The 13,206-nt window shown below is 52.8% G+C and overlaps 1 protein-coding gene across 1 annotated transcript; it reads right to left on the bottom strand.

Annotated features, from left to right (window-relative positions):
* Nucleotides 1-5,841: 5,841 nt before the first annotated feature.
* PDZK1IP1 (PDZK1 interacting protein 1) lies at nt 5,842-13,206 on the bottom strand. Its single transcript, XM_032118624.1, has 4 exons — nt 12,874-13,206; nt 8,982-9,090; nt 6,971-7,069; nt 5,842-6,433 (listed from the first exon to the last, which is right to left on the bottom strand). Exons 1-4 carry the CDS (start codon nt 12,938-12,940, stop codon nt 6,361-6,363), a joined length of 348 nt encoding a protein of 115 aa, XP_031974515.1. The 5' UTR covers nt 12,941-13,206; the 3' UTR covers nt 5,842-6,360.

Consider the following 13,206-nt stretch of genomic DNA (forward strand, 5'->3'; position numbering starts at 1 on the left):
CAGCATGGCTTTGGCTTCCTTTGCATCTGGGGGTGCAGCAGGCCAGAGGCAAGGCTGTGCCCGAGGGTGCAGCCCTGTCAGTGTTTTGTCAAGCCACAAGCACTGTTTGCACGCACCCTGTTGAGCCTGAGGAGCCTGTTTCCACACATCCCACCCATCCATCACCTCACCTTTGACTCCAGGAGTTCCCATGGTAAGGAAACAACTGAAATGATATGTGGTCAAACAAAGCAAAACAGAAATACACACTGCACACACAAGAGTGCTGGCGGTAAGAACAACATCAGCTTGCAAAATAAAACTGGAGGAAACATGGGTCTGCCTCCAACCCTGTCCTGCAGAGGCTGAGAGTCGACAGCTCAGTTCATGAATGGCCTGCCCAAGGGGTGCAGGTGAGCACTGGCCCTGGGACTGGGCTTGTTGTGGGGGCACAGGGAGCCTTTCCCCAGCACCAGTCAAGGTGGACCATCTGGATGAGCTGCAAGTCCGGAGTGTGAAATGGATCACTAGGTGGCAGTGGGAGACCCAGAAAAAGCCCTCCTTGGTCCCTGGTAAAACCCCCTGGGCTTGGCAGGCAGCTGATGTACCCTATCCCTGGGGACATCCCTGTGCCCACCCTCAGCTGAGCAGCCACTGTTCTGTCACAGTCCTTGGCGTGTAGATGGCATTACCCACAGCCCGGGGGAATTTTGTCACTGCGAGGGCCTGGGCACCCAGCGGGCATCAGGGGAAACTAAAGCATGAAGGCCTGCATATGTGCCATGCCACAGTGACAGACTGTGCAGCTTTCACCCACAGCAATGGCATCACCAGAATCACTGCAGGCACCAACATATCCAAACCATGTCTGTCTGTCTGTCTCTCTGGGCAGCTCTCTGCTGATGGCCAGATCAGGACAGCCAATCTGACCATCTCCCCATCTGACTGAACCCGTGCAGCCCTCCTGCTCCCCACCTCTGCTGCCTGCTGTATCCTCAGTTGGAGAAACAAAACTCTCCTCAGGCTGGATCCAGACCTTTGTTTTGGCTGTCTGGATACCAAAAGGGACAGGGATGCTGAGATTAACCAGCAAGGTGCAGCTTGTGTTTATTTTGCAAGGCAGCTGGAGACCAAGTTCCTCTTCTCCCAGCCCTCCCCTTCCCACCCACAGAAGGAGACTGGATGTAGATCGTGTAGATGCCAGTGCCACCACCCTGGCACTGCTGTTGAGCTCAGGTCTGAAAGGTCAGACTCCTGCTGTCCTCGTCCCCAGCTCCAGCACAGTGAGGCCTTCAGAGGGCAGTAGTTTGGTAACACCTTTTCATTACCGAAAAATCCTATTTGTCAGACACTTCAGCCACTCATGTGGGAACAGACAAACCACCTTGAAGCTCTGCTCATCTACTCTCCAGCAGGTGGTCCAAGAAACGAGCTTTGGGTGCGCTTGGCCACAAAGACTCATCCCAGTCTCCTTGGTGGTGGGCTGCGAAGGAAACCAGGTGCCACTTAAAGGTGTGACCACAGCATCTTCTGGTTTGGGAATGGGAGGGATAGGACCCCCAGCTGCTGCCCACCCCATGGCCTGTATGGTGCCCTGTGTTTTGGGGCCATCACCCTATTCACTGCCATGACCAACATTTGGTTTCCAAGAGTCCTTCTGATTGCTAGATTGTTATGAATGGCCAAACCTCAATCACTTCCAGTGGAGACTTTCTCCAGGGAAACTGCTCTTGGAAATCTGCTTGGGAAAGAGAGGAGAAGCTGCTGCCATTTCTGATGCAAAAAATGGATTGTTATTCCAGGCAGCTCTGACAGTAATTGAGGTACCCTGAGCCAAACACTAAAATCTCTTCCTGTTAAGAATCACGCTTAAACCAGGTTTGCAGTTTGAAGGGCCAAAGCTTTTGAGGAAAGATCTCGCGGCACCAATGCATCGTGGAGCCCCAATGCAGCAGCAACCAGCAGAAAATTCTTCCAGTTTTCAGCTCAGCCAGGTCAAACTGAGCAGCACAAACATCCCCCCACCTTCAAACAGTGGCAGTTTCTGGACAGCAGCCTGTACAAGATAACCTCCTCTGCCAAGCCACCACCAAACGGCTGGGAGGGCAGCAAAGGAGCCGCGTGAGGAGCCGGGCAGCAGCCAGCGACACAGATCTAATCACCCACACATTTGCCCCAAATGTCTCCCTGCCAGGCAGTGACATTTCTGTGCTGTCTCAGCTCGCTCCTCCATCACCATGGCTACAGCAGCCGCCAATCCACGGGCGAGTCCTTCCCGAGTACCAACAAACCCTCTGGGAGATGCTACGAGAGCCAGCCCCTTTGGCAGGGAGACACTTTGGGGACCCCGGGACAATCCACAGCACCAAAAATTCCCCTTTTTCTTCTTTCCCCACTCCTTTTTATTTTCTCTTTTTTTTTTCCTTTTATTTATTTTTTTTTTCTTTTTGAAGCACAAACAATGGAGCTAAAAGGTTGGGTATCAGGCTGATAATCATGAATGACGTGTCGTTATTACACACCACACATTCATTATCTCCCACTCCAGCCATGTCACAGGCGGCTGGAGGAGGGCAGATAACGGGGTGCCTTCATGCAGATGGCTTATTATCAGGATGTTCCAGGAGGGGCTTTAAGACAGTTAGTGATGCTGTTTGCCAGTTAAAGATTAGAGACCCCAGAGAATAATTAACAATCCCAAAACCCAGTTTTTCTGCTGGATTCTTCAGCTTTCTCCCTCCTCCCCCATCCTCTTTAATCTATTCACTCTAGCAGGTGTAATAAAGTGATAAGGACAGGCTCCGGGGATGTTTGTTTGGCTACTACGGGTGTATAAACCAACAATGGATGGTATTTTACTCCTGGCTTTCAGTGGCTTGAATCGAGACCAAAAACTTTGCAGCCCCCTTGCCCACACACAGCCACCCCTCCAAGCGGTGCTCCTGGCTTCTACCTGGGGGGCTGGGCTTCTTCCCCACCCAAAGGGCCACAATGGTGGGACAGGCTCCCTTTTTTCCTCTGGAGGTCCAAATCACACCTCTTGGGTGTCAAGGTGCCCAGTGCCAGGATACAAACCCCAGGCTACACTGCTCAGGTGCAGGGATAGAGCTGGTGCTGCTTCCAGCAGCAGTTTACCTGAATACAGCAAGTTTTTAATTAAACTACCTTGGATAATTTATATGGTAAGTGTCCACCTGCCCAAACTGCTCCAGGGTTGTAGTTACAGCTGGTAACAGAAACACCCCAAACCCTCATAGCTAAAGAGCCTCAGGAGAGATCGGGGGAACATCAGAGTAAAGGTGGCTTTCAACAAGATACCCCATTATATGGGGGTCCAAAGATGGGTTGCACCCTCCTAGGTCACAAAGAAAAGCTGTGATACACCTTGTAACAAGGTGGAAATGCAAAAAACCCCACCCTGAATATCTTCTGCTCAAAAGAAAACTATCCTTTCTGCAGCAGAGCCCAACCCTGGACATCTTCCTGAAGCCCAAAGCTTCAGAGATAATGGCATTATGGAGTGGGGAGGTAGGATGGAGCCCCCATGGTGTCCTTCCCCTTCACTGGTGGGCATGGGGAGGCTTGTGAAGGACAGCTTCGTCCCCCTGTGCTGTGTGGAGAGAGGCGTTGGGGACGATTTGGCCCCCAGGCAAGGTGGCTTAGGGGCCTTCAGAGAGGTCAACAAGGCTGTGGGAGGTGCCCCTCACCTGGAGGCTCTCAGGTAGAGCCCTGACTCTGGAGGACATTCCCCAGCTCACAGGGGCAGTGTGGAAGGCACGAGCAGTGGCACGCCAGAAGTTGTCTTCCCAATCACGCTCATCCTGCCAGGGAGGGATGAGACATTAAAGCATTGTGCTTTAAAGAGCATCCCGACCCTATCAGCAAGAGATGAGATATCCTAATTATGGCAGTACAGGCGAGGATCTGGGCCGTATCAGCCAGTACAGAAAGGTAAACAAGAAATATAACAATGGACCCTTAACACTCATTAGCTGTGTCAGATAATACCTCACTTTTCTCCCTTTGGGGCTTAAAATCTAATTAAGATTTTCCAACAATAAATTTCATTTATACTCGCTCCCTTTTGTTCTTTTTAGGATCACACCGAGAAGAGTCTGCGAGCAGCTGCGCAGCTCGTGGGAAGGCAGCCTCAGTCAGCCTCGGCTTGTGCTTCACAGGCAGGGGAAACTGAGGCAGGACAGCACCCTGGACAGTGCAGAGGTGAGATCCTGCTGGGACATAGCACTGGCGCCTGCGTAAGGTGTTTTCCCCAGGGAAGTGAACTCCAAAGGGGCACTGGTGGTGATAAGACCAAGCACGGAAGCTCCTGGGCAAGCCCAGCAGTAAAGCCTCATCCTTGTCCTTGCTCAGACTCACAGCCATGGCAGGGCTCCGTGGGGAAAGGGACACTGAGACCCACTGAGCCCTCAGCACAGCTCCACTCCAAACCCAAATGAAGGCATTGCAGGGTGAACAGCTCGGACATCTGTCACACATTCACCCTGCGCACAGGGCAGGGAATAAACTCCTGTTGTTACTCATTATAAGGGTGTCTTTGCTAACTTCTTTTGCAACTGAGAGGTAAAAAATTAATGGGTTCCCTTCTTCTTGCCACACCCCCAGCCCAGGTGCTGACACAGCAGGAACAGGCAATGACTAACACTTAAACCTTGCTGAGTGCAGCAGCACTGCTGAACCTTGGGGAGCTTGTTTTTCCAAACCCATGTGACGTTTGGCACCTGCCAGAGGGAAGTCGGGGGGCAGCCTCCATCAGGGTGCAGTGGTCCAGGACTCAGCCTGGGGCTGGCTCAGCCTCCAGCTGCCCAGGGGAGGGTGGTAGATGGAAACAGCTCTGCTGTGATGCTGGGGATGCAGCCATCCTGCCTCCACAGCCGAGGGCTTGACCCCTCTAACCCTTCTGCCTGTTTTCTTCTACTCCCGTGCAATTTCTCAACGGCAGCTGTGATTTCTCAATGCCAAGTCTTTGAGGGCATTTTTGAAATACTATCCTACCTCAGGCTCTAGGGAAAATGCCTTTTGAGGTGGGTCTATTACTGGAAGGCTTCTGCCTGACTTTTTGGGTCACCACCTGCTAGGGACATCAGCAGCTTCACCTGTGGGAAGTGCACAGCAGAACCCTAAAAACACGCTGCTCCCCTTAAAACCAGGGAAAACCTGCCAAAAATGCCCCTCTTATAAACCTCCCATCCCAGCGCTGCTCCAGGTGGGCTGCCCTTGACTGCAGAGTCCCTTAATCCTTTCCTCACTGGTCAGGAAGAGGACCCTGCGTGCCACAGAAGTAACTCATGTTCCAGGAATGGTCAGGGCATCAGAGGTCTCTCACTTCAATCTGCAGATGCCACAGCTTAGAAACGCTCATTGATCCCGTGGTGACCCTGGCGCTGTCCCCACCACAGCAAAAGACAGACCTTGGTTAATGAACAGCCTGGCAGGAGCAGGTTGCACTAGGGCCAGCTGTCCCAGGACAGCCAGCACTGCCCGGAGCAGCCCCCGGCCACTTCCGGGCAGCATTGAGAAGTGACTGCCATTCCCAGCCTCCAGCCCTGGAAATGGCCCTCAGTTGGCTGTAGGGCTGCACGTTGTGGTCAGTGGGATTCAGGGAGTGCTGCCTTTCACCCATTAAGCAGCGCTGGGAAGTGCTGGATTGTTTCTGTGGCTCAGTAATCCCACCTGGCACATGGAGGGGAATGATGTTCTCACCTCCCTATACATCCCTTTGAGGCTCTGGGGCGGTCCAAATGCTGAGCATTCCCTGATATCCTTCATTCTCCCAACTGCCTGAAGGCTGGGAGAGCTGTGAGATGCCAGAAAGTCCTTTGGCTGATTAGCAGAACGACCCTCTTTGCTGTCATAGGCAACAATCCTCTTTATTGCTCACCGGGAAGGTATGTACAGAGGGGGAGGTTTGTTCTGACATTAAAATGCACGGTGTAGGTCATAAAAAGGAGGGTGAACTGGGGAGAAAAGAGCAGGTTTTCCATCAGCAGCTCCCTGGAGGGCAGCTGGGGGCGTGGGGAGGTCCCTGGTACCCAGTGGGATCCCCTCTGTGTCTTGAACAGGTCAACACCCTCCTGGGACTTGGGACATCAACCTCACCAACCAGGTGGGGTGACCACCAGGCAGGAACGGCGGCACTTCCAGACCTCTCCTGGGGGTCGATGCCCGTGTGGACACCAGCCCCGGGGCAGAAGAGCATGTCCCATGGGTGGGAAAAGAAAAGATGAGGAGGTGGTGGTGCTGTGGAGAGGTCGGGGCCCCATCACTCACGGGAGGTGCCAGTGCAGAGGGTCTCTGTGAAACTGCCCATCGCAATAGCGGGAAGCGAATCGAGAGGAAGAGGAGGGCGGCTGGTGGGTGCTGCTACATGGCCGTGGTGATCACCTTCTCCTCGGGCTCCACCGTGTTCTCGTAGGCATGCTGGTTCTCTTTGGACCTGCATCAAGAGGGACAAGTGCAGTGCTGAGCTCAGTCCCAGCAAGACCAGCGTGCCCAAAGCCACCACTGAGGTCCTGACCTTGCTGGTGCCAGCTGTGCACTGAGTGAGGGGTGAGGTGGGGACCACAGGGGTCACCCTGACAGGAGGGAAGCCAAGTGTGGGGTGGGAATTACTCTAATTTTTAGTGAGGGCTGTTTTGACTGTCACCATCTACGTGGTGACCCAAGGTCACTTTTGGTGATTTCCTCTGTTGAGAAAGGTGTGATATAGCATAAGAAAAATGTGGCATAGCAGGTTGTGAGGTGGTGGATGGATTGTGGGGCTCAGCTGCAGGGATGGGGAGAGATGAGGGAGAAGGGGATACTCCCTCACTGCCTTCTGCTTAGCTCCTGGAAAGGTTAAAAGCCTCAAAAGCAGGTGCATGGGACGTGTAAGACCCTGAGTGGGCAAGAGCTCTGCGTGTCTGAGCTGTCCCCAAGAGGGCCGGAACAGAGCCTGGGAGCCATGGGGAAGAGGTCTGAGCAGGTCCTTCACCTGAAGTCAGCTGCAGCTGATACATATCTCCCTTCATAGCCATTGGATGTGACAGCATCTGGCTTGTCCTCCACACTCACCACATTCTCGACATTTTCCCTGGAGGGAGAGAAGAGAGGAGCTGAGATAGAGCAACAAAGGAGCCTGCAGGGGAGCGGCCTCTTAGTGGTGATGACACTAGAGACACAATAAGGGACCTGAATGTGATTCTGTCCTCAGACACCCTGCTCAGCCCCCTTCCCGGCAGGACAAGCACAAGGAGAAACACCCTCACTGCAGGTTTGCAGAGGCTGTGCCAAGTGCCAGCCCCTGTCTCCATAGCTGTGACTCCCAGCACCGTGCTGGCAGTCAGCAGGACTCATTGTCAACACGCGGGATTGTTTTCTCCCACTAACTGGTTTTTCCAGTCTACTTCTATGTAATCTGTTGCAAAATAGTCCCCTGCGGATCCCGATGGACACAGAGAGAGCAGTCAAGGCTCTGCTGGTGCTGCAGCCCTGGCGCAGGAGGGCTGTCCTTGTGCACGTCCATGGGAGCACAGCCGAGCTGCTCTCTCTCAAAAGCGAGTCTGGATTGCTTGCAGAAGGAACCACTGGGCAGGGATGGGGTGTTCAACATCAGCCAGGCTCCAAAAGCTCAGCTCTGGAGCAAGCCTGTGGCCTGAGCAGCACCAGGGCCATTGAGCTGCAGAGGGTGGGTGCAGGTCCACCCTGCATGCATGTCCCTGCCTCCTCCAGCACTTGCCCAAGGGCAATTTCAGAGGCTTCTGCAAGGAACAGCCTGGCATAAACAGGCTCGAGCTGATAGCTGCTGTCACAGTGACAGTGCAGAGCTGGCAGGGCTCCAGGCTGCCGAGCCTCACTCCCACTCTTCTGAAGGAAGGCCAGATTAATTAAAACAAGGCACCATCCCTCCTCAAGCCCTCCTCAGCATCCTCTGCCTCCAGGCTGGGAAAAGGCAACCAGGCACGAGCAGCAGTGGGAAACACCATCCCTGCCTTCCACTCCGTGGGCTGGGGGTTCCTTCAGCTTGAAGACAAAGGTTCCTCTTTGGGAAACAAAGACTACAGTAGCAAATGAGACCATATAAATATATATATATATGCACATTGTATTATGCATTGGCCTGGAATGCATCCCAAAGGGACCTGTTTTAAACACATTTGGGGCTAAAGCTGACCTGCTGAGCATCAGAGTATACCTGAACTCCTCAATTCCTCTGCCTGGAGAGGCTGCAGGAATGTACAGATACAAGAAGACTCCAGCACCTTAGGGTGCAAAGCCCAGAGTGACCACACAAGTGCAGAGGAACCGGCAAACAGGTATGGGGTGCTTTTGGTCTTTGTCCCCTGCTGCCTTAGGGCTCAGATTCATTATCAGGTTACTGCAACTTAGCCAGTTGGCCTTGCTTGGCTGAGCAGGAGCAGCAGCCTGTGACTCTGCTTGGCTGGCATCAGGCAAGAGGAGACCCATCTCACAGAGCCTTTTTTGGATGAATAAAGACACCACATCTGCCTGTGCCGTGGGCTCCAGGTGGAGAGCACTGCCATGGCTTGGCTACCTCCCTCTTCTCCCAGATCCTCTCAGTGTGTTCTCATGACTTGGCTCCATTTGCTTTGCAAGCAAAGCTGGTTTGGGCTTATTATCCCATGGATATATGGCTCATGGGAACTGCACCCCCAAAGCCATAGAAAACCAGGCTGGGCCAGCCCCCTGAACAAGTGCCCATGTAATCCAGCCACAATGCTGTGGCTTTCCCATTCCCAGCACAGTGCTTTCTCATGGCAGCATTTGCACAGTGTAAGCTCACACCTGGCAATCAGTAACAGGGATCAGAGACCAGGACAGGGAGAAGAGGACAGGGAGATGAGGACAGGGAGTCTTTGCTCTCCCTGCCCACCTCCCGGCACAGCAAGCACAGTGTTCCCAGCCCTGGCACGAGCACAGAGGCTGCTGGAAGTGACATGTGCCAAGGCAGTTAAGCCCAACCCAAAGCGACCTCCCACACTTACACTTTATCCTTACACCAGAACCTGTTGACCACAAAAGCAATGGCCACCAGGACTAGAAATACAGCCACTGCGATGACACCCTGTGACCACGGCTGGAGGCTGCCCCGGGCTGCAGGGAAAGAAGAACACACATTAGAAATTCATCCTCAGGTTTGTCTGCCAAGTTTCTCCCGTCCACCTCCAGTAAGGTCCAGATGAGAGCTTGGTCCTGCAGAGCTGAGCAGAATGTGTTGCTGTCAGTTCAGGCAGGTTTTCACAGCAATGAAATCAAGTGCAAGTAACAGTGGTGCTGCTGGTGTTTGCATGTGGAATGTTGTGCCTTGCAGCTTTGTGGCCCCATGTACCCTGACATATACATACAAATACACCTACATGCACCTTGAGGGGTTGGTGACTCTGTGATGGGGGGAAAAAAAAAGGGCTGGGGGACATGGAGGTAGGGAGGGAAGGAGATGTTTGCCAAAGGAAAGAAGGCAGAGGGGTTTCAGCAAACTGCTTATTCTCCATCCCCAGATGCCACAGACAGCATTCCCAGGATGTTTTCCAAATACTGACTGGTAAAATAAGGACTCCACAACAGGGAGAGTGTCAAATTTGGTTGCCGCTCTGACAGCAAAAAGTTGTTATTGTGGATTTTGGTAAAACGCACCATTCAACAAGTTTCCAGTGCAGCTAATGATTTATGAAAGAAGCTGAAGGCTGATGCATTCAGAGGAATAACCTTGGTGCAGTCAGAGAGATAACCTCAGCACAAAGGCCAGGCAGGGCTGGCAGGGTGCCCAAGCAGCACTGGGATGGTGATGGGGCACTGGGAGCTGACTGGGATATCCCCATTTCCCCCAGGGATGGAATGGACTCACAAGTTCATTTTTCCCTATCCAGACCTAAGCAGGAATCTGGCCATGGGTGGGAAGGCTGTGAGACACATTCCTGGATGTGGAAAGAATGCAAGGGCAAGGCGATGACAAGAGGAAACTTTGTCCCAGCCCTTGCTGGGATGGCTGCTCCTTGCCTCCCACTGGATTTTGGACGATGAACCATTCAGACATAGTCAAATGCATCCTTACGTGCTGCCACATGAGCACCAAAGGACACCTTGTCCATACAGCCACAGCCCTTTGAGATTTAATTACTGTTTACTCAGACCCAGCTTTTCCTCATCTGCTGATGAAAACACCAGCCCTTGCACACAACGTGGTCCCTCTGCATGGGCAGGTGTGGCAGGTGGAGGGTGACTCCTGCCAGCCCAGCATCAGCCTCAGGACACTCAGACCCAGACCCAGCCAGGGACACCTGCTGGGCTGAGCTGCCCCAGGACGAGCAATCTCCCTCAGCAACTTTACACTCAACACTTCCTCTGTCTCACAGGAGACAAACCTCTGCTGTAAACAGAAATTATCTTTACTAGCAGTAGTAAGAGTAGGCTGCGCGCTCCACACATGCAAACTCCGAACCTGCTGCCAGCTTCACACTGGCTCTGCTGCTGACAGCTCTCCCCTCCTCCCTTTGATTTTGGGGAGGGAGACTTGTCCTGTGGTAACACTCCCAGTTCCTTGAGTCTTTACTGTAAGAGACTTTTATTCAAAAAATAATAAAACAACAACAACAAAAGCTCAACCCCCAAAACAAGCTCTTTTTTCCTCTTGGAAGGGAAATCAGCTTGGCCAGCTGACTCACCAGCAGCGCCAGTCTAGAAAGCAGTAGTATTCCCGGGCAAGGGGCTGTGAGGGGGCATCTCTCAGCCCCCTCTCCCCCACAGAGGCATTTGCCGTGTTTACTGCGAGGTCCCGGGGCAGAAACTCAAGCAGGAGGAATTCAGACAGAAATTCCCTCTTGTATCAATGTGTCTCGACTGAAATACCACCGTATCAGCAGGCTGCTGGCCGTGGTAGCAGGCAGCGATGGACCCCGGGGTGGTGACAGTGGGCAAGAGCAGGTGTTGGTCTCCTCCTGCCCTACTGGTGGGCAAGGATGCTCGTGCCCTGCTGCCCACCCCCCCTGTGAGTGCAGCCCCAAACACACCTATTGCCTCCTGGCTGAATTTTGGCTCACTTTGCATCCTCCCTTGGCTGCTGGCCACATTTATTTATTTATTAGTTGTAGTTTCTTTTTCCTGCCGGACCCGGGGTTTCCAGCCTAAGCCTAGAGGGGGGTGGTCAAGTCCAGACCTTCTTGAGGTTTCTGCTGGGGTTAAGGGAGTTCAAGGCCGAGTGGGGAATGAAGTCAGCAAAGACTTAAACTGCCAGATTCGCATCTTGTGATCTTCCAGGAAAGGGGGGGGGAAGAAAAGTGGTAGGAAACCTCCTTGGAGCAACCATGCTCAGGAGGCACTGGATGTTTTTGCAAGTGAATTCTCACTCTTGTGGCTGTTTCCACCAGATTCCAGAGCATCCAAAGCCAAAAGGGAAAACACCAAACCAAAATCAAGAGGTTCTGGTTTTGAGAGATCATGTAGAGCCTGGCTGCAAGGGCAGATAAGAGCGCTAGGGGAATGGCAAATGCCTCTGCATTGGGCTGAAACACCCACTGGGAAACTTGCATGGGCAAAGAAAGGAGGAGTGGGGATCAGGCAGAAGCAAGAGCTCGATAGGATCTATCCAGGGAGTAAATATTTGGGTCCCAGCCCTCAGGGGCACTGCCTGGCTGGAGTCCCACCGAGCACACCTTGCTGCCCTGCCAGGAGGGATGGCTGACAGGATGAGCCTCACCTGTGGAAACAGGACTGTGCTCCTGGAAAAATGCTTCACTGGGGATGCCCCTCCTGGGTCAGCCTGCGCCTCAGGCTCTGCCACCTCCTCTCTGTTTCGCCCCATGGTAATGATGGGGCTTTCTCTCACAAACAAGATCTCCTTGCCATGTGGAATCTGCAGCCCTGGCAGATGTGTCTCCACACATCTGCAGCTACCAACCAGACCGAGGGAAGCGCCGGTGCCAAAATAAGCCTGTGCACTTGTTGCAATTCCATTGCCATACTCAACAGCTGATTTGAAGACACGGACCTGCTTTTTAACACCTCTTCCCTGAGTGTTTGGACAGCTTTGACTGGCCTGTCTTTTCCACTCTCTAAGGAAGTTGTGCCAGGCTTTGAATCTTCATTAAAGGATTTCTTTTTTTTTTTTTACTCTTTCCAAGCAACAGCAAAACTTTTAACCTTGCTGACAATGGACACCCCAGACTGTTAAATCCTCAGAAAGTTGGTAAACAAACACAGGAAGAGCGGTCAGGGCTGGGGCATCAGGAGGAGAAAGGGGGAGGGAATTTTCCGGGACTTTGGCAGCACCAGATGAGTTTTAATTACTCCTCGTTATTTCTAGCATTAGAGAAGCCCTTCAGTGAATTTCCTAAAAATAATACCCTAGCCATAGGAAGTTTCTCTGTTAAGTCTTTGGGAAGAGGAGGGCAATTTGCTGAGGAAAATATTTGCTTCCTCTCCTCAGCAATGGTCAAAATTATAGATTAACAGGAGGATCTGAGAGCTCAGAGAGCAACCCAGAACAACACTTGCTCAAGGATAAGAATGACAAAAAAGAAAGAAAAAAAAAAGCCTTAAGAAAACAGATTACTCATCTGAGTGCACAGTCCTGCCAGGGGTAAATCAGAGCAGTTTATCTCTGTGCAAGCAGCTCAGATAAACCTCAGGTGGCAGTTTCAGCCTTCAGCAAAACAGGTAGAAAGTTTCTATGTCCTGGCTCTGGCAAAACCTCTCAACCCACAGGACACCCACTCATCCCGATGTGAAGCCAGAGCTAAAGCTTAGGCAGGAGCTGGGATGTATTTTCCTTTCCCAAGAGGCTTTTCCACAGTTGTCCCTTGTCCCCCACCAGCAGCTCCCACCTCGGCGCACCTTCCTGCCTCGATCTCCCTGGGATGTCAGGCAGCTGCCAGCACTTACCTTCCTGGCAGAAGGCAGGTTCCAGCTGGAGGAGCAGTCCCAGGAGGAGCAGGCAGCGGGCAGGCATGGTGGCAGCAGGGCTGGGACTCCCGGAGCGCGGAGGAAGAGCCGCACGCTGCACTTGGGCACGGCGCCCTCCTGCAGGAATGAGCGCCTGGTCAATTATCAAACACCTTAACGAGGGAGGCTCTCACCTGGTTATTCAAATTCTGCTGGGAAGGGGCGGGAGGTGCCTCTCTGCCTTCTTCCGTGGAAGCTTTTGGGGAATTTGGGGCATGGTGACTTGAACCTGACAGTCCCCTTAGGCAGGGCGTGGAAGGGAGCTCAGGCACA

Source organism: Corvus moneduloides, chromosome 9 (genome assembly GCF_009650955.1).
Source record: "Corvus moneduloides isolate bCorMon1 chromosome 9, bCorMon1.pri, whole genome shotgun sequence".
NCBI lineage: Eukaryota > Metazoa > Chordata > Aves > Passeriformes > Corvidae > Corvus > Corvus moneduloides.

Bases quoted from the DNA above. Each gene is read 5' to 3' on its own strand.
- PDZK1IP1 (XM_032118624.1), bottom strand. From the start codon at position 12,940: ATGCCTGCCCGCTGCCTGCTCCTCCTGGGACTGCTCCTCCAGCTGGAA. The intron at 9,091-12,873 runs GTAAGTGCTGGC...CTTTCCCTGCAG, and splicing joins ACCTGCCTTCTGCCAGGAAG to CCCGGGGCAGCCTCCAGCCG. The intron at 7,070-8,981 runs GTAAGTGTGGGA...CTCTCCCTCCAG, and splicing joins TTCTGGTGTAAGGATAAAGT to GGAAAATGTCGAGAATGTGG.